Genomic DNA, 26781 nt, shown 5'->3' with positions numbered 1-26781 from the left:
TGGAAATAATTTTTCCTTGGTTTGTTTGTGGCCGGTGAAATCCATGTTGACCAACATTTACCAATAAATATTGAATCCTTATTTATAATACCTATTATAATCTAGAGTAAAAAAAAACCATTTTGTTTGAAGTTTGGCCTTTTTTGTTTAAATATTATATAAATAGCATTATATATAATTATACTCTATATGAGCTAAAAATTTGATTGAAACAAGTTTCTAATGATCAGATTGTTACATGTAAACACAAAAAGTCAAAATTGAAACAGTGTTCTTAGTTTAGCTGAAGAATTTTTAAAAAATGTGAGATTATATTATTCTTTATACTATATAATCATATTGGTCTGGTTACTGATATCATCTACCTTTTTAAAAATCTGTCTAGCTAAAGTAGAAACATTGATTTTGAGTTTATTTTGACAGATGATGATCGTGTATAATCTAAGCTGAAATAAAACGATTGGACGTGAAAACGCCAAAGGCTGCGCTGAAAAGAAATGTCGCCCAACCAGACGCCTGCTTGTGGGAAGTTGCCATTTGCACCAAACAGCATTTTTGGATGGAAAAACCAGCCCCTCGGGCAACCGCTGCGCAGGTCGGCCGGGAAGGGTGTGGAGCCGAGGCTGCAGATTCTCTCCGAAGCAGAGCCCCAGGGATTGATTTTTTTGGTGCCTACCTGCTATGCTAGGAAACAAGGTGAGTGCTCTGGTGTGTGGAGAGGGGGCTGTTTGTGCGTTTCATGGGTGGTAGCAGCTCACACTCCAATCCCAAGGCTCCGCCCCAGGCCCGGCTGCCTGCTAGCACACGTTCTGCGTTCGGAGCCGCCCGTGTGATCAGAACACCGCCTCCTCGTGAAAACGCGGCCGGAGTGCGAAGTGCCTCGTGGGCTGGGAGGATCAGTGGAGCCAGCCTCCACGTCCTGCTGTCCCGCGTGTGTCAAAGCGAAGCGGCGTGCGCCTGTCGGATACCGGGGCTAGCGAGGAGCGCTGCCCCGTGTGCCAAACGGGCGGAGAGCGGGGGATCGGCCGTGCGGGCCTTGCAGCCAGAGCGGCATGGCTGAGGCCTGTCCGCGGGAAGCAGAGGCACAGAGCTTGCCTGAGGTCACACACTGCGCCAGGGACAAAGCTGGGCATAGAACCCAGGAGTCCAGGCTCCCAGCCCCCTGCTCTAACCCACCAGCCCCCACTCCCCTCCCAGAGCCGGGGAGAGAACCCAGGAGTCCGGGCTCCCAGCCCCCCCCTGCTCTAACCACCAGCCCCCACTCCTCTCCCAGAGCCAGGGAGAGAACCCAGGAGTCCTGGCTCCCAGCTCCCCTGCTCTAACCCACCAGACCCCCCTGCCCTCCCAGAGCCGGGGAGAGAACCCAGGAGTCCTGGCTCCCAGCCCCCTGCTCTAACCCACCAGCCCCCACCTCCCTCCCAGAGCTGGGGAGAGAACCCAGGAGTCCTGGCTCCCACCCCCCCATGCTGTAACCACTACCCAGCCGTCCACTACAGAGCAGTGAATCCAGCTGCATTTAAAATAACCCTCTGCTTTCCATCTTCTCCTTTGAAACCGCGTCCGGAAGAGGGGACCAACCCCGTTCTAAACCGGCCAACCCCGAATTAAAACCGGAACCTCCCCGCCAGGGCGAATCGTTTGCCTTTGAAATCGATCGGGGCAGAAAGGAAGCAGTCGGGCCGGAACGGGAACCCTGCTTTATGCTTTATTTCTCTATATAAATTACCCCCCCCGAGCCCCGCCCCAGCATAAATATTTTGCAAAGCAGTTTCATCATCTCATTACACTTGAGACAGCCTCCCATCCCCCGGCGAGTGAATTAAATATGTCAAGGGGGCGGGAGAACCCAGGCGTCCTGGTGGCTGGGGTCCGGAGAGCGCGCCAGCGTCCCAAGTCGGTCCAGCCGTCTGTCTAAAAACGCTACCGGGACTTGGCGGCTGAGGAGGACTGTACCCACTGTGGGGCCAGAGGGGAGGCGCTGGGGAGTCTGGGGGGCAGCCGGGGGGATCAGTTTTGTTCTGTAATCCCCCCCCCCCCTTCCCCTTACGATGACGGCAAGGCAGCGGTGTGGGTGCGCCTGGCACCGGGAACACCTGGTTGTGACCCTCACCCCAGATCCGGTCCAGGGGCAGCGGAAAGGGGGCGCTGGTCCGTCACCTCTGGGTGTCCTCCGATCCAGGCCTCACTCGCAGTCCAGCATCCCCGGCCTGGCCAACCGGCTCCTTCCAGCCGGGGGCGCCGCGGGATGGCCCCCCCCAGGAGAGCAGAGGGGTCGACGGCCAGCAATTCACCCCCTCCGCCCCTCCCCGGCCGCGGGGGGCTGCTGTCCCCGGGCGGCCCCAGGCAGCGCGGTGGGGGGCGGCCGTGCCCCCGGCGTCATATGGCCGTGTCCCACAGCACCGTGTGCTGGCGCCGGCAGGGCGGCGTGCCCGCCTTGCGGCTGTCCGTGCTGCGGCGCCAGCTGGGGAGGATGGGCATGCTCTCCTGCTTGCAGAGGCTGCGCTCGGGCCGCTGCCGGGCCTTGATCTCCTTGCAGACGCAGCGCTTGCGTTCGATCACCTCCAGCAGCTTCCCGTCCCGCTCCTGGGCGCCCGGCGCCACCCCGCCCTGCCCGCCGGAGGGGAGAGTGAGATGGGCGGCAGAGCTCGCCCCAGCGGCCCAGCCCGGGGCTCCTCGCGGCTCCCCCGGGACCCACGGGCCCTGCTCTCCTAGCCTGGGGCTCCCCCCGGCTCTCCCGGGATCCACAGCCCCTGCTCTCCTAGCCTGGGGCTCCCCCCGGCTCCCCCCGGGACCCACAGCCCCTGCTCTCCTAGCCTGGGGCTCCCCACGGCTCCCCCGGGACCCACAGCCCCTGCTCTCCTAGCCCGGGGCTCCCCACGGCTCCCCCGGGACCCACAGCCCCTGCTCTCCTAGCCTGGGGCTCCCCCCGGCTCGCCCCGGGACCCACAGCCCCTGCTCTCCTAGCCTGGGGCTCCCCCCGGCTCCCCCAGGGACCCACAGCCCCTGCTCTCCTAGCCCGGGGCTCCCCCCGGCTCCCCCAGGGACCCACAGCCCCTGCTCTCCTAGCCTGGGGCTCCCCCCGGCTCCCCCAGGGACCCACAGCCCCTGCTCTCCTAGCCTGGGGCTCCCCCAGGGACCCACAGCCCCTGCTCTCCTAGCCCGGGGCTCCCCCCGGCTCTCCCGGGATCCACAGCCCCTGCTCTCCTAGCCTGGGGCTCCCCCCGGCTCCCCCAGGGACCCACAGCCCCTGCTCTCCTAGCCTGGGGCTCCCCCAGGGACCCACGGCCCCTGCTCTCCTAGCCTGGGGCTCCCTGCGGCTTCCCCAGGGACCCACAGCCCCTGCTCTCCCAGCCCGGGGCTCCCCCAGGGACCCACAGCCCCTGCTCTCCCAGCCCGGGCTCCCCTGGCTCCCCCAGGGACCCACAGCCCCTGCTCTCCTAGCCTGGGGCTCCCCCCGACTCCCCCAGGGACCCACAGCCCCTGCTCTCCCAGCCTGGGGCTCCCCCCGGCTCCCCCAGGGACCCACAGCCCCTGCTCTCCTAGCCGGGGGCCCCCCCCGGCTCCCCCCGGGACCCACAGCCCCTGCTCTCCCAGCCTGGGGCTCCCCCCGGCTCCCCCAGGGACCCACAGCCCCTGCTCACCCAGCCTGGGGCTCCCCCAGGGACCCACAGCCCCTGCTCTCCTAGCAAGGGGCTCCCCCCGGCTCCCCCAGGGACCCACAGCCCCTGCTCTACCAGCCTGGGGCTCCCCCAGGGACCCACAGCCCCTGCTCTCCTAGGCTGGGGCTCCCTGCGGCCTCCCCAGGGACCCACAGCCCCTGCTCTCCTAGCCTGGGGCTCCCCCCGGGACCCACAGCCCCTGCTCTCCTAGCCTGGGGCTCCCTGCGGCTTCCCCAGAGACCCACAGCCCCTGCTCTCCTAGCCGGGGGCTCCCCCCGGCTCCCCCAGGGACCCACAGCCCCTGCTCTCCTAGCCTGGGGCTCCCCCCGGCTCCCCCAGGGACCCACAGCCCCTGCTCTCCTAGCCTGGGGCTCCCCCAGGGACCCACGGCCCCTGCTCTCCTAGCCCGGGGCTCCCCCCGGCTCCCCCAGGGACCCACAGCCCCTGCTCTCCTAGCCTGGGGCTCCCCCCGGCTCCCCCAGGGACCCACAGCCCCTGCTCTCCTAGCCTGGGGCTCCCTGACCCCCATACCTAACCCACAGCCCCAACTAGCCTAACCCTGGGCTCCTCCAGCTCTGCCAGTGCCCCTCACTCCTGACCCGCAGCCCCTGCCAGCCCAGCCCTGCCGGTGCCCCTCACTCCCGACCCGCAGCCCCTGCCAGCCCAGCCCTGCCCCCCAGGCCTGCCGGTGCCCCTCACTCCCGACCCGCAGCCCCTGCCAGCCCAGCCCAGCCCTGCCGGTGCCCCTCAATCCCGACCCGCAGCCCCTGCCAGCCCAGCCCTGCCCCTGCCAGCCCTGCCGGTGCCCCTCACTCCTGACCCGCAGCCCCTGCCAGCCCAGCCCTGCCGGTGCCCCTCACTCCCGACCCGCAGCCCCTGCCAGCCCAGCTCTGCCGGTGCCCCTCACTCCCGACCCGCAGCCCCTACTAGCCCAGGCCTGGCCTCCTTCCCCCAGCCTGGCTCCCTGGGGGCTGGACAGCTTACCAGGCTGGCTGCGTCTTTGGGGTGGCTGCATGGCCTCTGCGTGTGAATCACGGTGTGTCGCACCCCGGAGGTGGAAGCCGACCGGCCCAGGCGGTAACCCCCGGTGAGGTCTGGAGAGTGGGAAGCCAGCTGTGAGATGGGTCACCCCACAACGTGGCGCCCCCTGCCCTGCCCCCCATGGCAGAGTACCCCCCACTGATCCCCTCTGATCAGCTCTGAGCCAGGGGCCAGTACCGGCTCCCGCTCCCGTCCCCGCGGAGCTCACCTCCCCCAATCCATGCCAAATCCCCCGCCCCGGGGCAGCCCCCCATCCCGCTTCCCCCACAGCGGCCGGGGGTACCTCCATTGCGGTGGCAGGCAGGGAAGGTCTGGCATGGCACAGGCAGCCCTGTTCGGCAGCCCGGCATCTTGGGCACCATTCCCTCGGGGCCCGGGGCCCGGACAGGGATCCCTGACAGCACAGGCCCCGCCAGGGCTTTCTCCTCCTTCTCCGGCTTCAGCTGCGCCTCACCGCTGCCGTTCCAGACCCGGGCGCCCTCGGCGGGCTCTGCCGGGGCAAAGGACAGGGTCAGAGGGGAACGTGTTCGAATCCTCCACCCCCTGAGCCAGCCAGTCCCGGCCCTGGGCCCGGGTGGGAGCCGGCACCCCCCAGAGGGGACAGGCCCCTGCCCCATTCCCCGCCCCCCTGAGCCAGCCAGTCCCTGCCCTGGGGCCGGGTGGGAGCTGGCGCCCCCCAGAGGGGACAGGCCCCTGCCCCATTCCCTGCCCCCCTGAGCCAGCCAGTCCCCGCCCTGGGGCCGGGTGGGAGCCGGTGCCCCCTAGACGGGACAGGCCCCTGCCCCATTCCCCGCCCCCCTGAGCCAGCCAGTCCCCGCCCTGGGGCCGGGTGGGAGCCGGCGCCCCCCGGAGGGGACAGGCCCCTGCCCCATTCCCTGCCCCCCTGAGCCAGCCAGTCCCCGCCCTGGGGCCGGGTGGGAGCCGGCGCCCCCCGGAGGGGACAGGCCCTGCCCCATTCCCAATACTCACTCTCCGGCTCCTTGCCTTTCCAGTTGGCATAGAGACCCTTCCGCTGCAGCGCCCACCCCACGCCCAGCGTCTCCTCTTCGGCGCCAGCCACCACGTGGGAGCAGGCGATGCTGGCGAAGGCCCCGCGGTCCTGCAGCTGGAACTTCACCACGGGCGGCGCCGCCGCGGCCTTGGCCCCGGCCCCCTTGACGCTCTCGTAGGCCGGCGGGCGCTTCATCCCCCCGCAGGGGGCCGGGTAAGTCCACAGCATGCCCAGCGGCGGCACGGGGCGCGGGGCCGGCTTGCCCACGGGCACGGTGGCCGGCCGGGCACACAGCATGCCGTGGAGCACCGAGATCTCCTTCTCCGTCTTCTGCTCGGCCGGCAGCCCCGAGTGGGTGGTGACTTTGACGGCCGAGTAGACCATGGTGTAGGCCACCGCCGGCTTGTCCTTGGCCGGCTGCGGCACGGGCAGCATGGAGGGCAGCGGCTTGGCCGGGGGGCAGATCATGCTGTGGGAACTGGGCAGCTCCTTCTCCGCCTTCTGCTGCCCGGCCGGCTGCGGGGGCAGCGGGGTGGAGTGGCTGCGGGCGCGGCCGGAGGGCGCCAGGGCTGGGTGCCCCGGCGCATGGGGCGCGGCCGGCGCCTCCTTGGCGTGGCAGGGCACGGGGAGCTTGGAGGGTTCCTGGGTGCCCGCTTTGTGCCCTTTGTGCGCCGGGCCCTGGGGAAAGGCCAGCAGGGGCGGGCGGTGCTGCAGCAGGTTGGGGAAGGGCGGGGGGATGTCGCAGGGGGAGGCCTTGGCCTGGCGCGGGCGGGGGGAGGCGGCCACGCCGTTGGCCTCCTCGGGCAGCGGGTACTTCATCTCCTCGTAGATCGCCTCGCTCTCGTCGGAGTCTTCCTCCCCCGACGGGGGCGGCGGCTGGGGGCCCCCGGCACCCCGGAAAACGTCCCCCACCATCTCGATATAGACGGGCTCCTCGTCCTCGGGGTCCGAGCCCTTGGCGTGACCGTGGGAGAAGGCCCGTCCGAACCGCGGCGGCACCCCCCCGCCCGTGGGGGTCGCCAGGGGGCGGCTGGAGTAGGTCTCGTCGAAGGAGACCGACAGCTGGGTGTTGGGGCTCCGCTTAGGCTTCTGGGGGGGCACCTTGCGCCCCAGCTCCCGGCTCTCGGAGCATGACTTCTGGGGGCCTGGGAGAGGGAGGAAGTAGCGCTCAGATGCAGCCACCTCTGGGGCGGGCGGCTGGTTACCCAGGGACCCCTCGCCCGGTGCTGAGATGCGGCCACCTCTGGGGCGGGGCGGCTGGTTACCCAGAGACCCCTCGCCCGGTGCGGCCACCTCTGGGGCGGAGCAGCCGGTTACACGGGGACCCCTCGCCTTGCGCGGAGATGCAGCCACCTCTGGGGCGGGGCGGCTGGTTATCCAGAGACCCCTCGCCTGGTGCTGAGATGTGGCCACCTCTGGGGCACGGCAGCTGGTTACCCAGAGACCCCTTGCCCGGCGCTGAGATGCGGCCACCTCTGGGGCGGGGCGGCTGGTTACCCAGGGACCCCTCGCCTGGTGCTGAGATGCGCCCACCTCTGGGGCGGGGCGGGGCAGCTGGTTACCTAGAGACCCCTCGCCTGGTGCTGAGATGTGGCCACCTCTGGGGTGGGGCGGCCGGTTACCCGGGGACCCCTCGCCCGGCGCTGAGATGCACCCACCTCTGGGGCGGGGCAGCTGGTTACCCAGAGACCCCGCGCCCGGTGCTGAGATGTAGCCACCTCTGGGGTGGGGCGGCCGGTTACCCGGGGACCCCTCGCCCGGCGCTGAGATGCAGCCACCTCTGGGGCGGGGCGGGGCGGGGCGGGGCAGCTGGTTACCCAGGGACCCCTCGCCCGGTGCTGAGATGCGGCCACCTCTGGGGCGGGGCGGGGCAGCTGGTTACCCAGAGACGCCCCTTGCCCGCAATGAGATGCGCCCAGCTCTGGGGTGAGGCACAGCGGCTCCCCTGTTTAGGACTGGAAGGGGACGCCGGGTTTGAGCGAGGCGGCGGGGCGGGAGCGGGTTGAAGGAAGCTGGCCAATCGCTGGAGCTGAGGTTCGGCCCAGACACCAGGGCATTGGGGCCGGCTCTGCCTGGCAGGGAAGGGCGCCCCCTACTGAGCCCCTTGTCCCGCTCCCTGCAGCACAGCGCCCCCTAATGGCACACAGGAGAATGCCACCTCCCGCCCCCCTGCTGCACCAGTCCAAAGGCCTCACCGGTTTTCCTGCTGCCGGCCGGCTCTGCCGCCCGCCCCTCGCCTGCCATGCTGAGCTTGGTGCTGGGGTGGCGCTTGGGCTTGGCCGGGGGCTTCCTGGCGCCGGCGGCCCCCTCGCCGTTCTCCACGCTGCCCACCGAGTGGCAGGAGAGGGAGCGAGGCGCCATGCCGCTGGCGCAGGGGTGGGGCGCGTGCTCCTGCCAGGCCGGCATGGTCATGAAGCCCATCCGGAAGTGGCGGCGGAAGGAGGCCACGTCCCGGATCTTCCCCGCTCCCGAGTCCTTGGCGGAGCTGTGGGGGGACAAAGAGCAGGAGGTCAGGGGGCGCAGGACGCCTGGGTTCTCACCGGGGCTGCTAGGAGTCGCAGCCAGGCGGGTGCCGCGTATACCAGTACTTGCAACAGTGTGGCACGGCCGGGCGGTAAACAGCGATTGCAGCTATGGGTGTCTGTGCAGAGGCGGATGACAGTTTTGGGGGGGCCCCTCCGCACCCCTTCCACCGGCAATCCCGCCCGCCTGCCCCCCAGCACTCCTGCCGGGGAAATGGGGTCGGGGCGCAGGGGTTTGCCCTGCGGGCGGGGCTGGGGCACGGGGGCTTGTCCGCGAGGGACCCCCACGCATGGGCCCCGTGGCGAATCCACCCGTGTCTGTGGACTCTGGGGCTGCACCTCGCCCCCGCGCTGTGTTCTTGGGCAACTCCCAGCATGCATTGCAGCCGTCCGGCGCTGTTGCAATGGCTGTTCTGCCCTGTATCCGAAAGGCCTGGCTGCTGCGGCTGAATCTGGGCCACGTTACTGCGGGACGTGCTCTGCCACGCACCGAAACCTGATTGTGACAGCGAGCGGTCTCCATGCGACCCCCAGCACCTCGGGCGAGGGGTCTCTGGTAACCGGCCGCCCTGCCCCAGAGCGGGGCGCATCTCAGCGCCGGGCGAGGGGTCCCTGGGTAACCGGCCGCCCCGCCCCAGAGGTGGCTGCATCCCAGCGCCGGGCGAGGGGTCCCTGGGTAACCGGCCGCCCCGCCCCAGAGGTGGCTGCATCTCAGCGCCGGGCGAGGGGTCCCCGGGTAACCAGCCCCCACTCCCCTCCCAGAGCCAGGGAGAGAACCCAGGAGTCCTGGCTCCCAGCCCCCCTGCTCTGACCCACCAGCCCCCACTCCCCTTGCCCAGAGAACCCAGGAGTCCTGAGCCCCGCGTACCCCTTTTTGGGCTCCTCGTCCTTGTGCTGCCGGCCCTCCAGCTTGCTCTTGCGGTAGAGCAGGTTCATGTCGCGGCGCAGCGGCTGGCGGGTCTGGCTCAGCGCCCCGTAGGCCCGGCTGCCCCGCTCCTCGATGAACTGCAGGAAGGCCGAGATCAGGGCCTCCTGGGGGCTAGTGGTCATCTTCCCGCGGCCCAGGGCCGGGGGGCACGGGGGAGCCCGCCAGGGGCGCTGCTGGGGGGCAGAGACAGTGTTAGAGGGGCAGGAAAGGGGATAGGGGCCCTTTCCCCACTGGGAGGTAGTGGGGGCGGGGGGGAGCCAGGATGCCTGGGTTCTCTCCCCACCCAGACACAGAAAAGCCAGACCCACCCCTCTGATCCCCGTGGACTCCTGGGGTCTATCCCCCCCTAAACCCGCAGGCCAGACCCCCAGGACTCCTGGGTTCTACCCCTCCTAAACCTGCAGGCCAGACCCCCCCCCTGGACTCCTGGGTTCTACCCCCCCTACACCCGCAGGCCAGAACCCCCTGGACTCCTGGGTTCTACTCCCCCTACACCCGCAGGCCAGAACCCCCTGGACTCCTGGGTTCTACTCCCCCTACACCCGCAGGCCTGAACCCCCTGGACTCCTGGGTTCTACTCCCCCTACACCCGCAGGCCAGAACCCCCCGGACTCCTGGGTTCTACCCCTACACCCGCAGGCCAGACCCCGGACTCCTGGGTTCTACCCCCCCTACACCCGCAGGCCAGAACCCCCTTGACTCCTGGGTTCTACCCCCCCTAAACCTGCAGGCCAGACCCCCCCCCCGGACTCCTGGGTTCTATCCCCCCCACAACCGCAGGCCAGAACCCCCTGGAGTCCTGGGTTCTACCCCCCCTAAACCTGCAGGCCAGACCCCCCTGGACTCCTGGGTTCTACTCCCCCTACACCCGCAGGCCAGAACCCCCCAGACTCCTGGGTTCTACCCCCGCACACCCGCAGGCCAGACTGCCCCGGACTCCTGGGTTCTACCCCCCCCTACACCCGCAGGCCTGAACCCCCTGGATTCCTGGGTTCTACCCCCCCTACACCCGCAGGCCAGAACCCCCCGGACTCCTGGGTTCTATCTCCCCCCTACACCCGCAGGCCTGAACCCCCATCTGAACGTCAGGACTCCTGAGGCCCCTTGGCAGGTGGGGTGGATTTGGGGTGATGTGGAGGGGTTGGGGGGGTTGGCAGAACATGACAGGGAGGGGAGGGGGGAGACCCACAGTTGCCCCCCACGGCACCTGGGGTGGGCGTGGCTCCTGCACGGCCCGGGGGCAAGTTATCCGGGGGGGCAGGAGTGGGGGGCGGGGGGCATGTCCCCCGGCGCTGCTCCGGGCTGAGCTCAGGGGGGTCTCCGGTCCATGCTCGGCGCCGGGCGCCGCCCCGGCAAATCCAGGGGTCCTCTATGGGCCTGGCGGAGAGACGGGGGGTCACAGGGGCCTGGGGGCCCAGCCCCTGCCCCACAGCCCCCCAATCACCCCTGTCCCTCAGTGACCCCCGGTGCCCCATCACCTGCCCCACAGCCCCCCAATCACCCCTGTCCCTCAGTGACCCCCGGTGCCCCATCACCTGCCCCACAGCCCCCCAATCACCCCTGTCCCTCAGTGACCCCCGGGGCCCCAGCCCCTGCCCAACAGCCCCCCCAATCACCCCGTGTCCCTCAGTGACCCCCGGGGCCCCATCACCTGCCCCACAGCCCCCCAATCACCCCGTGTCCCTCAGTGACCCCCGGGGCCCCAGCACCTGCCCCACAGCCCCCCCAATCACCCCTGTTCCTCAGTGCCCCCTGGCGCCCCAGCACCGGCCCCACAACCCCCAATCACCCCTGTTCCTCAGTGACCCACGCTGCCCCATCACCTGCCCCACAGCCCCCAATCACCCCTGTTCCTCAGTGACCCCAGCGCCCCAGCACCTGCCCCACAGCCCCCCATCACCCCTGTTCCTCAGTGACCCACGGTGCCCCAGCACCTGCCCCACAGCCCCCCAATCACCCCTGTCCCTCAGTGACCCCCGGTGCCCCAACACCTGCCCCACAACCCCCAATCACCCCTGTCCTCAGTGACCCCGGTGCCCCATCACCTGCCCACAACCCCCCCATCACCCCGTGTCCCTCAGTGACCCCAGGTCCCCCAGCACCTGCCCCACAGCCCCCAATCACCCCGTGTCCCTCAGTGACCCCTGGTACCCCAGCACCTGCCCCACAGCCCCCCAATCACCCCGTGTCCCTCAGTGACCCACGGTGCCCCAGCACCTGCCCCACAGCCCCCAATCACCCCTGTTCCTCAGTGCCCCCTGGCGCCCCAGCACCTGCCCCACAACCCCCCCAATCACCCCTGTTCCTCAGTGACCCACGCTGCCCCATCACCTGCCCCACAGCCCCCCAATCCCCCCTGTTCCTCAGTGACCCCCCGCGCCCCAGCACCTGCCCCACAGCCCCCCCAATCACCCCTGTTCCTCAGTGACCCACGGTGCCCCAGCACCTGCCCCACAGCCCCCAATCACCCCTGTTCCTCAGTGCCCCCAGCACCTGCCCCACAACCCCCAATCACCCGTGTCCTCAGTGACCCACGGTGCCCCAGCACCTGCCCCACAGCCCCCAATCACCCCTGTTCCTCAGTGACCCACAGTGCCCCAGCACCTGCCCCACAACCCCATTCACCCCTGTTCCTCAGTGCCCCCAGCACCTGCCCCACAACCCCAATCACCTGTGTCCTCAGTGACCCACGGTGCCCCAGCACCTGCCCCACAGCCCCCAATCACCCCTGTTCCTCAGTGACCCCTGGCGCCCCAGCACCTGCCCCACAGCCCCCAATCACCCCTGTTCCTCAGTGACCCACAGTGCCCCAGCACCTGCCCCACAACCCCCCAATCACCCCTGTCCCTCAGTGCCCCTCAGCACCTGCCCCACAACCCCCCCAATCACCCGTGTCCCTCAGTGACCCACGGTGCCCCAGCACCTGCCCCACAGCCCCCAATCACCCCTGTTCCTCAGTGACCCACGGTGCCCCATCACCTGCCCCACAACCCCAATCACCCCTGTTCCTCAGTGCCCCAGCACCTGCCCCACAACCCCCAATCACCCCTGTCCTCAGTGACCCCAGCTCCTGCCCCACAACCCCCAATCACCCCTGTTCCTCAGTGCCCCAGCACCTGCCCCACAACCCCAATCACCCTGTGTCCTCAGTGACCCCAGTTCCTGCCCCACAACCCCCAATCACCCTTGTTCCTCAGTGACCCCCAGCACCCCAGCACCTGCCCCACAACCCCCAATCACCCCTGTTCCTCAGTGCCCCAGCACCTGCCCCACAACCCCCCAATCACCCTGTGTCCCTCAGTGACCCCAGTTCCTGCCCCACAACCCCCCAATCACCCATGTCCCTCAGTGACCCCCAGCGCCCCAGCACCTGCCCCACAGCACCCCAATCACCCTTGTTCCTCAGTGAACCATGGTGCCCCAGCACCTGCCCCACAGCCCCCAATCACCCCTGTTCCTCAGTGACCCCAGCTCCTGCCCCACAGCCCCCTAATCACTCCGTGTCCCTCAGTGACCCCCCGCACCCCAGCAACTGCCCCACAGCCCCCAACAATCACCCCACATCCTTCAGTGACCCCAGCACGTGCCCCACAGCCCTGTCCCCATCCCCGTGATCATGGCTGGAGCCCCTTGCTGGAGCCCAATGCGCACCCCCAGCTCCCCCTCCCTCCGCCTCCCTTCCAATCTCCCCTGCCCCATCTCCCCCCTCTCTTCCAATCTACCCCTTTGCAAGCCCTCACATCCACCACCCCACCCCTCCCAGGCCGCATCCATCCCAAACACCCCCCTCCCCTCCTCTGAACCCCTCCCCATCCCTCCACATCCAGCCCCCAGCCCAGCCCTCCCAACCCCACATCCACCCTTCCCTTCCTCCCAACCCCACATCCACCACCCCACCCTCCCAGGCCGCATCCATCCCAAACACCCCCTCCTCCCCTCTGAACCCCTCCCCATCCCTCCACATCCAGCCCCAGCCCAGCCCTCCCAACCCCACATCCACCCTTCCCTTCCTCCCAACCCCACATCCACCACCCCACCCCTCCCAGGCCGCATCCATCCCAAACACCCCCCTCCCCTCCCCTCTGAACCCCCCCACATCCATCCATCCCTCCCTTCCCAACCCCCCACATCCACCCTTCCCTTCCCTCCCAACCCCCATCCACCACCCCACCCTCCCAGGCCGCATCCATCCCAAACACCCCCTCCTCCTCTGAACCCCTCCCCCATCCCTCCACATCCAGCCCCCAGCCCAGCCCTCCCAACCCCACATCCACCACCCCACCCTCCCAGGCCGCATCCATCCCAAACACCCCTCCCCTCCCCTCTGAACCCCCACATCCATCCATCCTCCTTCCCAACCCCACATCCACCACCCCACCCCTCCCAACCCCCACATCCACCCATCCTTCCTCCCAACCCCACATCCCAAACCCCACATCCACCACCCCACCCCTCCCAGGCCGCATCCATCCCAAACACCCCTCCTCCCCTCTGAACCCCTCCCCATCCCTCCACATCCAGCCCCAGCCCAGCCCTCCCAACCCCACATCCACCCTTCCCTTCCCTCCCAACCCCACATCCACCACCCCACCCTCCCAGGCCGCATCCATCCCAAACACCCCCTCCTCCTCTGAACCCCACATCCATCCATCCTCCCTTCCCAACCCCACATCCACCACCCCACCCTCCCAACCCCCACATCCACCCATCCTTCCTCCCAACCCCCACATCCCAAACCCCACATCCACCACCCCACCCTCCCAGGCCGCATCCATCCCAAACACCCCCTCCCTCCCCTCTGAACCCCCCCACATCCATCCATCCCTCCCTTCCCAACCCCCCACATCCACCACCCCACCCCTCCCAACCCCCCACATCCCAACCCCCCACATCCACCACCCCACCCCTCCCAGGCCGCATCCATCCCAAACACCCCCCTCCTCCTCTGAACCCCCACATCCATCCATCCCTCCTTCCCAACCCCACATCCACCACCCCACCCTCCCAACCCCACATCCACCCATCCCTCCTCCCAACCCCCACATCCCAACCCCCCACCCTCCCAGGCCGCATCCATCCCAAACACCCCCTCCTCCTCCTCTGAACCCCCACATCCATCCATCCCTCCTTCCCAACCCCCACATCCACCACCCCACCCTCCCAACCCCACATCCACCCATCCCTCCTCCCAACCCCCACATCCCAACCCCCACCCTCCCAGGCCGCATCCATCCCAAACACCCCCTCCCGTCCCCTCTGAACCCCTCCTCCCATCCTCCACATCCAGCCCCAGCCCAGCCCTCCCAACCCCAACATCCACCCTTCCTTCCTCCCAACCCCACATCCCAACCCCACATCCACCACCCCACCCTCCCAACCCCCACATCCACCCATCCCTCCTCCCATCCCTCCTCCCAGCCCCCACATCCAGCCCCCGACCCCCTTCCCAGCCCAGCCCTCCCAACCTCCACATCCATCCTTCCTCCCAGCCCCAACATCCACCCATCCCTCCCATCCCATCCCTCCACATCCAGTCCCACATCCCAGCCCTCCCAACCCCAACATCCACCCTTCCCTTCCTCCCAACCCCACATCCAGCCCCTGACCCCCTTCCCAGCCCAGCCCTCCCAACCCCACATCCATCCTTCCCCTCCCAGCTCCCCACATCCACCCATCCCTCCCCTCCCATCCCTCCACATCCACCACCCCACCCCTCCCAGGCCGCATCCATCCCAAACACCCCCCTCCCCTCCTCCGAACCCCTCCCGCATCCCTCCATCCCTCCACATCCAGCCCCCTGAACCCCTGCCCAGCGCAGCCCAGCTCTCCCAACCCCACATCCATCCTTCCCCTCCCAGCCCCACACATCCCTCCATCCCTCCCATCCCTCCACATCCAGCCCCCCAGCCCAGCCCTCCCAACCCCCCACATCCACCCTTCCTTCCTCCCAACCCCACATCCCAGCCCCACATCCATCCTCCTCCCAGCCCCCACATCCACCCTCCTCCCAGCTCCCACATCCATCCCTCCCAACCCCACATCCACCCATCCCTCCTCCCAACCCCACATCCATCCATCCCAGCCCCCACATCCACCCTCCTCCCAGCCCCCACATCCATCCCTCCCAACCCCCACATCCACCCATCCCTCCTCCCAACCCCCACATCCATCCATCCCAGCCCCCACATCCATCCTCCTCCTCCCAGCCCCACATCCAGCCCCCGACCCCTTCCCATCGCTCCCTCCTCACCCCGCCGCAGGTCCCCGGCCCCGCCCGCCCCCCGGTACCTGCCCGGCCCGGCTCCCCCGGCTCCGCTCGCCCCATCCCGCTGCCGCTGACGCAGCGTCCAAGACACGCGGCGCCTCCCCCCGAGCCGAGCCGAGCCGAGCAGCCGGGGATGGAGAAACGGGGAGGGGGGGGCGACAGCGGCGCCCCTCGCCCCTCACATACAGACCCCGCCCGTCCCCTCATCCCCGACCTGCAGCCCCCGACCGACCGGTGCCCCTCACCCCCGACCGGCTGGTGCCCCTCACCCCCGACCTGCTGGTGCCCCTCACTCCCGACCTGCAGCCCCCAGCCCTGCTGGTGCCCCTCACTCCCGACCTGCAGCCCCCAGCCCTGCCGGTGCCCCACACCCCGACCTGCAGCCCCCAGCCCTGCCGGTGCCCCACACCCGACCTGCAGCCCCCGACCTGCGGTGCCCTCACCCCCGACCTGCAGCCCCCGACCTGCCGGTGCCCTCACCCCGACCTGCAGCCCCCGACCTGCAGCCCCCGACCTGCCGGTGCCCTCACCCCGACCTGCAGCCCCCCCCGACCTGCCGATGCCCCTCACTCCCGACCTGCAGCCCCCCGTCCTGCCGGTGCCCCTCACCCTCGATCTGCAGCCCCCCCGACCTGCCAGTGCCCCTCACTCCCGACCTGCAGCCCCCGACCTGCAGCCCCCCCGACCTGCCGGTGCCCCACACTCCTGACTGGCACCCCTCAGCCCTGCTGGTGCCCCTCACTCCCGACCTGCAGCCCCCAGCCCTGCCGGTGCCCCTCACCCCCCGACCTGCAGCCCCCCCCAGCTCTGCTGGTGCCCCTCACTCCCGACCTGCAGCCCCCCCCCACCTGCCGGTGCCCCTCACTCCCGACCTGCAGCCCCCGTCCTGCTGGTGCCCCTCACTCCCGACCTGCAGCCCCCCCGACCTGCCGGTGCCCCTCACTCCTGACTGGCACCCCTCAGCCCTGCTGGTGCCCCTCACTCCCGACCTGCCCCCCCCAGCCCTGCCGGTGCCCCTCACCCCCCGACCTGCAGCCCCCAGCTCTGCTGGTTCCCTCACTCCCGACCCGCAGCCCCCAGCTTTGCTGGTGCCCCTCACTCCCGACCTGCAGCCCCCCCCCCCCACCTGCCAGTGCCCCTCACTCCCGACCTGCAGCCCCCGACCTGCCGGTGCCCTCACTCCCGACCTGCAGCCCCCGACCTGCCGGTGCCCTCACTCCCGACCTGCAGCCCCCGTCCTGCTGGTGCCCCTCACTCCCGACCTGCAGTCCCCCCCGACCTGCCGGTGCCCCTCACTCCCGACCCACAGGCCCTGCTAGCTGAGCCCTGGGCTTCTCCCCAGCTCTGCTGGTGCCCCTCAATCTTCCCCCCCACCATGGGCTGTTGGCTGAACTGTATTCGACCCCCGCCCAGAGATCTCCTGAGCCTGTAAAGTGCCTGGGGGGGGGGCAGGGGGGCGGGATCATGTGTCCTTAGTGCCTGGAACATGGAAAGTGCATTTCCTGACCCATGGACTGAGCAGGGCTGGAGCCAGCAGCTGAGGCTGCTGTCAGAGCTCATACATCACCCAGCACCAGGCGCAGATGCGGCCACTTCTGGGGCGGGGTGGCCGGTTACCCAGGGACCCCTCGCCCGGCGCTGAGATGCGCCCACCTCTGGGATGGGGGGGCTTGTTATATAGCTCAATGCCTGAGCAACCCATGCCAATCTCCCTCCCCATCCCCAGATACCCATTACCTCTGCTGGGGCCTGGGCTGCCTTTAGTGTCAGCCATGGGGCCGCCCAGCTTATATCCCCGGGAGGGAATTTCTGAAGAGTGGGGAGCGAGCTGTTCATAAGCTCCTCCCTTCTCAGGGCTGGCGACCAGAGGCATGGTGGGGAGGTGCCTCTGGTCTGTGCGCCCCCCACTGGAGTGCAGGATGGACCCCTCCAGTCTGTGCCCCCCCATGGAGTGCAGGATGGCCCCTCTTGTCTGTGCCCCCCCATGGAGTGCAGGATGGAGCCCTCCGGTCTGTGCCCCCCCACTGGAGTGCAGGATGGACCCCTCCAGTCTGTGCCCCCCCATGGAGTGCAGGATGGAGCCCTCCGGTCTGTGCCCCCCCATGGAGTGCAGGATGGAGCCCTCCGGTCTGTGCCCCCCCATGGGGTTAACGGGGCAGGAGCGGGGTGGCGGGGAAGGGGTTAATGGGGCAGGGGTTAATGGGGCAGGGTCGGGGTGGCAGGGAAGGCATTAACGGGCAGGGAGGGGTTGGCGGGTATGGGGGTAACGGGGTATGGACGGGGGAGCTGCGGAGGGGAAGGGGTTAATGGGCGGGCGGGGAGGGGTAACGGGTATGGACGGGAGCTGCGGAGGGAAGGGGTTAACGGGCGGGCGGGGGGAGGGGGTAACGGGTATGGACGGGAGCTGCGGAGGGGAAGGGGTTAACGGGCGGGCGGTGGGGAGGGGGTAACGGGTATGGACGGGAGCTGCGGAGGGAAGGGGTTAACGGGCGGGCGGTGGGAGGGGTAACGGGTATGGACGGGAGCTGCGGAGGGAAGGGGTTAACGGGCGGGCGGTGGGGAGGTAACGGGTATGGACGGGAGCTGCGGTGGGAAGGGGTTAATGGGCGGGCGGCGGGGAGGGGGTAACGGGTATGGACGGGGCGCTGCGGAGGGGAAGGGGTTAATGGGCGGGCGGCGGGGAGGGGGTAACGGGTATGGATGGGGAGCTGCGGAGGAAGGGGTTAACGGGCGGGCGGTGGGGAGGGGGTAACGGGTATGGACGGGAGTTGCGGCGGGAAGGGGTTAATGGGCGGGCGGTGGGGAGGGGTAACGGGTATGGACGGGAGCTGCGGAGGGAAGGGGTTAACTGGGCGGGCGGCGGGAGGGGTAACGGGTATGGACGGGAGCTGCGGAGGGGAAGGGGTTAATGGGCGGGCGGGGGAGGGGTAACGGGTATGGATGGGGAGCTGCGGAGGAAGGGGTTAACGGGCGGGCGGTGGGGAGGGGTAACGGGTATGGACGGGAGCTGCGGAGGGAAGGGGTTAACGGGCGGGCGGGGAGGGGTAACGGGTATGGACGGGAGCTGCGGCGGGAAGGGTTAATGGCGGGCGGGCGGGGAGGGGGAACGGGTATGGACGGGAGTTGCGGCGGGAAGGGGTTAATGGGCGGGGGGAGGGGGTAACGGGTATGGACGGGAGTTGCGCGGGAAGGGGTTAACGGGCGGGCGGGGAGGGGGTAACAGGGTATGGATGGGAGAGCTGCGGAGGAAGGGGTTAACGGGCGGGCGGTGGGGAGGGGTAACGGGTATGGACGGGGAGCTGCGGAGGGAAGGGGTTAACGGGCGGGCGGGGGAGGGGGTAAGGGGGTATGGACGGGGAGCTGCGGAGGGGAAGGGGTTAACGGGGCGGTGGGGAGGGGTAACGGGGTATGGACGGGGAGTTGCGGCGGGGAAGGGGTTAATGGGCGGGGCGGTGGGGAGGGGGTCACGGGGTATGGACGGGGAGCTGCGGAGGGGAAGGGGTTAACGGGGCGGGGCGGTGGGGAGGGGTAACGGGTATGGACGGGGAGTTGCGGCGGGAAGGGGTTAATGGGGCGGGGCGGTGGGGAGGGGGTAACGGGGTATGGACGGGGAGCTGCGGAGGGGCAGGGGTTAACGGGGCGGGGCGGTGGGGGAGGGGTTAATGGGGCGGGGTGTAGCGAGCATTCGGGCCGGGCGAGGGGGAGGAGCTGTCCCTTGGCGGCGGTGAGGGCGGGGCCTGACGCCTCTGGGGGCGGGGTTTGACGAGGGCTGTCAGCCTGCCGGGAGGGGAGGGGGCGGGGCTTGGGGGACCTGTCAGCTGGTCGGGGCGGGGGTTGGACTTCCTGGAGCGGGGACTTGTCAACAGGCGGCGGGTCTTGCCCGAGTCGGGGCGGGTGGTGGGCTGGGGGGCGGCCCCAGGGCAGAGAAGAGCGAACCCAGCCCCCCCCAGACGTGCCCCCCTTTCCCCCGGATCCTGCCCCCTGGGGCACCCCCCACCCTGCCCCTAACTTCAGGGAACTTTCCAGCCCTGCCCCGCCCCCTCCTTGCGGTGGGGGGCTGGGATGCCTGGAGCCGCCCAATACTGCCCTGTGACCTTTGACCTGCCCCGTGACCTTTGATCTGCAGGTGAGCTACAATCAGGGGGGCACCGTAGCCCCCCATTTGCCGTGCCGCCTGCGGGGATGTCGCCGCCCCCGGCTCTGTGTCTGGCCGGAGACCCTGGCACGGGCCCGGCACAGCCTCGGCCCCGGTGAGCCGGCGCGGGGACCATGAGCGGCGCCCGGAAGAAAAGCAGCTTCCAGATCACCAGCATCACCAGTGAGTTTGAGCCGCCGGTGGTGCCGCCCGCCGTGGAGCCGCCAGAGGACACGGCTGCGCTGCGCAATGGGCCGCCCGGCGCCGCCTCCCGCTTCCGCCTGGTGAAGCTGGACCAGGGCCCGGGCGAGCCCTTCAAACGGGGCCGCTGGACCTGCCTGGAGTTCTACGACCATGACCCCGAGCACCAGGCCGTGGGGCGGCTCCTGGGTGCCCCCCGGCACCCACAGTCCCTCGACTCCCGCCTGGAGCTGGCTGGGCTGCTGCCCAAGCCCCACGGCTACTCCAGCCTTCTGCCGCCGCGCGGGCACGGCCACTCCCAGGGCACGGCCCATCCCAGCGAGCATCTGCCCCACTCGCTGGGGGGCGGGGAGAGGACACCCGGGGGCAGAGCTCACAGCCATGGGGCTGCTGCAGAGCCGAGCCTGGGGGTCGAAGAGCTGCTGCTGCCCCACAGCCTCGCCCAGCGCATCCGGAGGGAGGTGGAGGAGAGGCACAAGGTAAGGGGGCCCGGACAACTGGGTTCCTTCAGGGACGGGGTTGGGGGTGACCACAGGGGGGATGGTGTGTGGCTGGGGAGGGAGGGGGTGACTGTGGTGGGGCAGCCCCTTGGGTGCCATCTCACCCCCCTTCCAAAGACCTGCTCGGGGTAGCGTTGGCCTGCGGAACTCCCTGCCACTGGACGCCGGCAGGGCTGAGGTTTATTGGGGGTGTGGGGGTGAGGACCACCCTCTCCTGTGCTATAATGTGGTGAGGTGCATTGTGGGAATTTCTGAGCCCTGATACCCCCCCGCGCAGCTGCTAACTCTCCCCCTCCGTGTCCCCGTCTCACCCCATAGCCAGCCAGTGCCACACCCCAGAGGGGACAGGCCCCATCTCTAACTCTGACTCTCCTCCCCAGATGCCACCCCGAGGCTCCCGCCCCTCATCCCCGGCCCCCCCATTCTTCCGGGAAGGGAGCCCCGTCCGGAGGGGGTCAGACCCCTTTGGAAGCCACCTCAGCCTGGCCCGCTCCATGTTCGCTATGGGGGGCCACCAGGACAGCGACGATGAAAGGTGAGGCGGGACTTCCTGTTCACTGCGCCTGGTGGAGGGCGGGACTTCCTGGTTTGCCGAGGAGTGGGTTTTGGGGTGGGGGGAAGGAGCTGCAGTGCTGAGGCTGGCAGGGGGGCGGACGTGCTCAGTGGAAGAGGAAGGAAGCTGGGGGGGGAAGTTGCATTTGAAGGGCTGGCAGCGGATGTGACTCAGTAGTGCCTCACGGATCCGGGGTGGGGGGAATCGGGGAGGGATCCCGGCAGCAGTGGAGGGGGGTGCAAGGTGGGGGGCAGGGAAGCAAATTGGGGAGACCCTACAACAACAAACCTCTGCACGGGTTACGCCTTCCGTTTGGTAGACCCTACAATAACGAGCGAGTGCTCTCAAAGCCCCCCAACACTACCAAGGCGGCCTGTACAGTCCTGCTGCCACTGAGAGACCCTACAATAACAAACTGCCCCCAGTGCTCCCAGCATAGCCCACAAGTGAGGGGCACACGCAGGGCTGGGGGCAGGGCTGGGCTGGGGGCTGCGGGTCGGGAGTGAGGGGCACCGGCAGGGCTGGGCTGGCAGGGCGGGGCTGGCAGGGGCTGTGGGGCGGGAGTGAGGGGCACCGGCAGAGCTGGGGGCAGGGGCTGCGAGTCGGGAGTGAGGGGCCCGGCAGAGCTGGGGGCAGGGGCTGCAGGTCGGGAGTGAGGGGCCCCGGCAGAGCTGCAGGGGGGGGCAGGGGCTGCGGGTCGGGCGGGAGGGGCACCGGCAGGGCTGGGGGGGCCGGGGCTGCGGGTCGGGAGTGAGGGGCCCCGGCAGAGCTGGGGGGGGAGGGGGCTGCGGGTCGGGAGTGAGGGGCCCCGGCAGAGCTGGGGGCAGGAGCTGCAGGTCGGGAGTGAGGGGCCCGGCAGAGCTGGGGGCAGGGGCTGCAGGTCGGGAGTGAGGGGCACCGGCAGAGCTGGGGCAGGGGCTGCAGGTCGGGAGTGAGGGGCACCGGCAGAGCTGGGGGCAGGGGCTGCAGGTCGGGAGTGAGGGGCCCCGGCAGAGCTGGGGGCAGGGAGCTGCGGGTCGGGAGTGAGGGGCCCCGGCAGAGCTGGGGTGGGGCAGGGGGCTGCAGGTCGGGAGTGAGGGGCACCGGCAGGGCTGGGGGGGGGCAGGGGGCTGCAGGTCGGGAGTGAGGGGCACCGGCAGGGCTGGGGGGGGCGCTATTTCACCATTCGCCACTAGGTGGCAACAGATCCTTAAACTAGCTAGCTGGTGGGGATTACAACGGGGCGAGCATGATGCCTGGGTTCTGCCCCCAGCTCTGGGAGGGGAGCGGGGGCTGGTGGCTTAGAGCAGGGGGGGCTGGGAGCCCGGACGCCTGGGTTCTCTCCCCAGCTCGGGGCGGGGCGGGGGGGCTGGTGGGTTAGAGCAGGGGGCTGGGAGCCAGGACTCCTGGGTTCTCGCCCTGGCTCTGGGAGGGGTGGGGGCTGGTGGGTTAGAGCGGGGGCTGGGAGCCAGGACTCCTGGGTTCTCTCCCCGGCTCTGGGAGGAGTGGGGCTGGTGGGTTAGAGCAGGGGACTGGGAGCCAGGACTCCTGGGTTCTCTCCCGGCTCTGGGAGGAGTGGGGGCTGGTGGGTCAGAGCAGGGGTGGGAGCCTGGACGCCTGGGTTCTCTCCCGGCGCTGGGAGGAGTGGGGGTGGGTCAGAGCAGGGGCTGGGAGCCAGGACTCCTGGGTTCTCTCCCGGCTCTGGGAGGAGTGGGGCTGGTGGGTTAGAGCGGGGGCTGGGAGCCAGGACTCCTGGGTTCTCTCCCGGCTCTGGGAGGAGTGGGGCTGGTGGGTTAGAGCAGGGGACTGGGAGCCAGGACTCCTGGGTTCTCTCCCGGCTCTGGGAGGAGTGGGGCTGGTGGGTCAGAGCAGGGGTGGGAGCCCGGACGCCTGGGTTCTCTCCCTCGCGCTGGGAGGGGAGTGGGGGCTGGTGGGTCAGAGCAGGGGGGCTGGGAGCCAGGACTCCTGGGTTCTCTCCTGGCTCTGGGTGGGGAGGGGGCTGGTGGTAGAGCAGTGGGGGCGGGGAGCCCGGCCGCCTGGGTTCTCTCCCCGGCTCTGGGAGGGGAGTGGGGGCTGGTGGGTTAGAGCAGGGGGGCTGGGAGCCAGGACTCCTGGGTTCTCTCCCTGGCTCTGGGAGGGGAGTGGGGGCTGGTGGGTAGAGCAGGGGGGGCTTCTTGACAGCCAGCTGGGCATGGTGCCATGCGCCCCATGTGGGCAGTCCCCCCACCTCCGGGGAAGGGGGGCGCTGGGGGGGCGGTGCCTGGCCAATGGGAGTGAATGACCGGGGGCTGGTCAGCACTGGCTGGCAGAGCAGCTGGGTGGTGGTGCCACAGCAGAGCCGGGCACCGCGGCGTCTGCCTCCCTTGCAAGCCGGGGTCCCTTTGCCCCCACCCCCAGGGGCTCTGCCCCCCGGCCGGGATCCCAGGGGCTCCGGAGGGTCCCATGGCGCTGGAGCTGCCGGGCATCTCGGTCAAGTCCCGGGTGAGCTCCTTCGAGGCGCAGCGGGAGCCCCGCGGCTGCGGGTGCTGCGCCCTCCCGGACACTGGGGACCCCGCCCGCTCCCGGCGCCGGGGCTGTGCCTCCCCGGCCCCTTCCCGGGGCACGTCCCCTGCCCGGGCCAAGCCGGGGCCCCCAGGACCCCAGAGCCGGGGGCAGCCGGGCGGCGGGCGCCGAGACATTGACAAAACCCTGCTCTCCCTGCTGCTCATCTTCCACAGGTACCGGGGGGCAGGAGGGGAGGGCTCGGGGGCTGCGGCTCAGGGGTGGGTGAGTGCGGGGCCGGGCTGTGTTTGGGGGGCTCCGTACGACTCTGGTGTGAGCTTTAGGGGCGCAGGGTCGGGGCGCCCCAGCCCAGGTGTTGCGGTGACTTTGGGGTCCTTTAGGGCAGATTTTGGGGAGTTCTGGGGGGCAGAGGCACCACTGGAGGCAAAAAGCCCAATTTGGGGAGCTGGTTCCCTGTCGTGTAAAGTGCCGGGATGTCACTGCCAGGCGGGGGGCTGCGAGTCGGGAGTGAGGGGCACCGGCCAGGCGGGGGGCTGCGAGTCGGGAGTGAGGGGCACCGGCCAGGCGGGGGGCTGCAGGTCGGGAGTGAGGGGCACCGGCCAGGCGGGGGGCTGCAGGTCGGGAGTGAGGGGCACCGGCCAGGCGGGGGGGATCCGATGCGGCAGTGGGGGGCACGGGGGGCCTGCAGGTAGGGAGTGAGGGGCACCGGCGGGGCTGCGAGTCGGGAGTGAGGGGCACCGGCGGGGCTGCTGGTCGCGAGTGAGGGGCACCGGCCAGGCCGGGGGCTGCAGGTCGGGAGGCAGGGGCACCGGCCAGGCGGGGGGCTGCAGGTCGGGAGTGAGGGGCACCGGCCAGGCCGGGGGCTGCGAGTCGGGAGTGAGGGGCACCGGCCAGGCCGGGGGCTGCAGGTCGGGAGTGAGGGGCACCGGCGGGGCTGCAGGTCGGGAGTGAGGGGCACCGGCCAGGCCGGGGGCTGCAGGTCGGGAGTGAGGGGCACCGGCGGGGCTGCGAGTCGGGAGTGAGGGGCACCGGCCAGGCGGGGGGCTCCGAGTCGGGAGTGAGGGGCACTGGGGGGCTGCAGGTCGGGAGTGAGGGGCACCGGCCAGGCCGGGGGCTGCAGGTCGGGAGTGAGGGGCACCGGCGGGGCTGCAGGTCGGGAGTGAGGGGCACCAGGCCCTATAGTTCTGTCTCTCAATCCCCGTCTCTCTGCCCCCCAGCGGCTCAGGCAGCAGCATGATCGCCATCGACAACAAGATCGAACAGGCCATGGTGAGTGATGGGGGCTGGGGGGCAGGACTCCTGGGTTCTCTCCCCGGCTCTGGGAGGCGAGTGGGGGCTGCGGGGTCAGAGCAGGGCGGTGGGAGCCCGGACGCCTGGGTTCTCTCCCTGGCTCTGGGAGGGGAGTGGGGGCTGGGGGTCAGAGCAGGGGGGCTGGGAGCCCGGACTCCTGGGTTCTCTCCCTGGCTCTGGGAGGGGAGTGGGGGCTGGGGGTCAGAGCAGGGGGGCTGGGAGCCCGGACGCCTGTGTTCTCCCCGGCTCTGGGAGGGGGGTGACTCCAGGCGCTGACCCCCGTCCCTGCCCCCCAGGACCTGGTGAAGAGCCACCTGATGTTGGCGGTGCGGGAGGAGGTGGAGGTGCTGCGGGAGCAGATCAAGGAGCTGGCCGAGCGCAACGCGGCCCTGGAGTGGGAGAACGGGCTCCTGCGCTCCCTGGCCAGCCCCGAGCAGCTGGCCCAGCTCCGCCGCCCCTCGGCCTGACCCCCACCGGGGCACCGCACGCTACGATCCCGCACATGTGAAGGGAGCTGCAGGGGCCTGGCTACTAACACAGCACGTGCCTTGGGGGACGGGATGGAGCCAGGACGCCTGGGTTCTCTCCCCGGCTCCGGCAGAGCAGGGGGTCTGGGAGCCAGGACTCCTGGGTTCTCTCCCCGGCTCCGTCAAAGCAGGGAGGGCTGGGAGCCAGGATGCCTGGGTTCTCTCCCCGGCTCCGGGAGGCGAGTGGGGGCTGGGGGGGGGGTCAGAGCAGGGGGGCTGTGGGCACCAGGACTCCTGGCTCTGGGTGGGGGCTTTAATTCCGCAGGGGTGGGAGTGGCTCTGCCCAAAGCAGAGGGACTGGAGTGGCCAGGGCAGGGGCGGCCCCCCAGGACTAGCTGGGGGGGCTGTTGGCCACGTGGGCGAAGGGGCCTGGGCCGGGGGGGGCGGAGAGCCTCCGAGGGGCGGGGGCGGGGGAGACGGGACAGTGGTGGCAATAGTAATAATTTGTAATAAAGAAACTTTTCTAGTATTTCAGGTTATTAAAATAGCAGCAGCAGCGGAGCCTGCGTCTGTGTGTGGGCGCTGGGGGGCGCCGCGCTGGGGGGCCGGGGGCGCTGGGCGGGGGCCCAGCAGGGGGCTCTGGTGCCATCTGACCTTCCCGCCCTGATCCCTTTGGCTGGGAAAAGGCCCCGGCGCAGCCCGCAGGGCACAAGGCCCCGAAATCCCAGCCCGGGGCCCCATCCTGCCTGCTGCGCCCGACCACGTCCGCTGGACAGAGGGAGAATCCAGCAGAGCCCCTGGTTCACGGCTCCACTCCACTTCCTGTCCTAAACTGCTGTGCAGGTAACGGGCCGCCCCACCCCAGAGGTGGGCGCGTCTCGGCGCCGGGCGAGGGGTCCCCTGGTAACCGGCCGCCCCGCCCCAGAGGTGGGCGCATCTCAGCGCCGGGCGAGGGGTCCCCTGGTAACCGGCCGCCCCGCTCCAGAGGTGGCCGCATCTCAGCGCCGGGCGAGGGGTCACTGGGTAACCGGCCGCCCCGCCCCAGAGGTGGCCGCATCTCAGCGCCGGGTGAGGGGTCTCTGGGTAACCGGCCGCTCCGCCCCAGAGGTGGCTGCATCTCAGCGCCGGGCGAGGTCCCCGCCCGCCCCAGAGATGGCCGCATCTCAGCGCCGGGCGAGGGGTCACTGGGTAACCGGCCGCCCCGCCCCAGAGGTGGCTGCATCTCAGCGACGGGCGAGGGGTCCCCGGGTAACCGGCCGCCCCGCCCCAGAGGTGGCTGCATCTCAGCGACGGGCGAGGGGTCCCCGGGTAACCGGCCGTCCCGCCCCAGAGGTGGGCGCATCTCAGCGCCGGGCGAGGGGTCCCCGGGTAACCCGCTGCGGCAGGACACTTGGTGTTGCCGTTTGAAGCCGGGGGAACAAAGACGTTTGTTCTATTCCCGGCCCCCCCTTCCTCCCCCCTCCCCCACGGACACCCTGTTCCAGCCGAGGCAGGACAATGGGGACTGACCAGCAGCTGCCCCGGGGTGGGGGAGGCAGCGGATAAAGAGCGTCTTGTTCGTGGGGCTGGGGACCGGCCAGGGTGTCAGCTGGGCGCCCGCGGGGGGGGCGGGCAGGGGCTGGACCCCCCCGTCATTAAGCATCTTTGGGGCAGCAGGTAGCGGGGGGTTGGAGGCGGCTCAGGCCTCCAGCCCCCCTCCCCTCCCAGCACCGGCTCTGCCGGTGCCCCTCACTCCTGACCCGCAGCCC

At 69.7% G+C, this 26781-nt stretch overlaps 2 protein-coding genes across 3 annotated transcripts; one reads left to right on the top strand and one right to left on the bottom strand.

Moving 5' to 3' along the window:
* Positions 1–1697: 1697 nt before the first annotated feature.
* Positions 1698–26765, bottom strand: NYAP1 (neuronal tyrosine phosphorylated phosphoinositide-3-kinase adaptor 1). Of its 2 annotated transcripts, XM_039499814.1 has the most exons (8): positions 26543–26765; positions 10349–10518; positions 9082–9311; positions 7887–8176; positions 5670–6836; positions 4984–5190; positions 4644–4753; positions 1698–2607 (listed from the first exon to the last, which is right to left on the bottom strand). In XM_039499814.1, the coding sequence occupies exons 3-8, from the start codon at positions 9261–9263 to the stop codon at positions 2377–2379; spliced, it is 2187 nt and encodes a 728-aa protein (XP_039355748.1). In that variant the 5' UTR covers positions 9264–9311; positions 10349–10518; positions 26543–26765; the 3' UTR covers positions 1698–2376. The 2 variants fall into 2 exon arrangements, with proteins under 2 accessions (XP_039355748.1, XP_039355749.1); XM_039499815.1 differs by lacking the exon at positions 10349–10518.
* On the top strand, positions 5771–25253 carry TSC22D4 (TSC22 domain family member 4). The gene is made up of 5 exons (XM_039499819.1): positions 5771–5904; positions 19533–20221; positions 20623–20777; positions 24494–24545; positions 24863–25253. The coding sequence occupies exons 2-5, from the start codon at positions 19676–19678 to the stop codon at positions 25031–25033; spliced, it is 924 nt and encodes a 307-aa protein (XP_039355753.1). The 5' UTR covers positions 5771–5904; positions 19533–19675; the 3' UTR covers positions 25034–25253.
* Positions 26766–26781: the final 16 nt, after the last annotated feature.

This window comes from Mauremys reevesii, linkage group 14 (assembly GCF_016161935.1).
Source record: "Mauremys reevesii isolate NIE-2019 linkage group 14, ASM1616193v1, whole genome shotgun sequence".
Classification (NCBI taxonomy): Eukaryota; Metazoa; Chordata; order Testudines; family Geoemydidae; genus Mauremys; species Mauremys reevesii.
The sequence above is the reverse complement of the archived record's forward strand: the minus strand, read 5'-3'. Positions and strand labels throughout refer to the sequence as shown.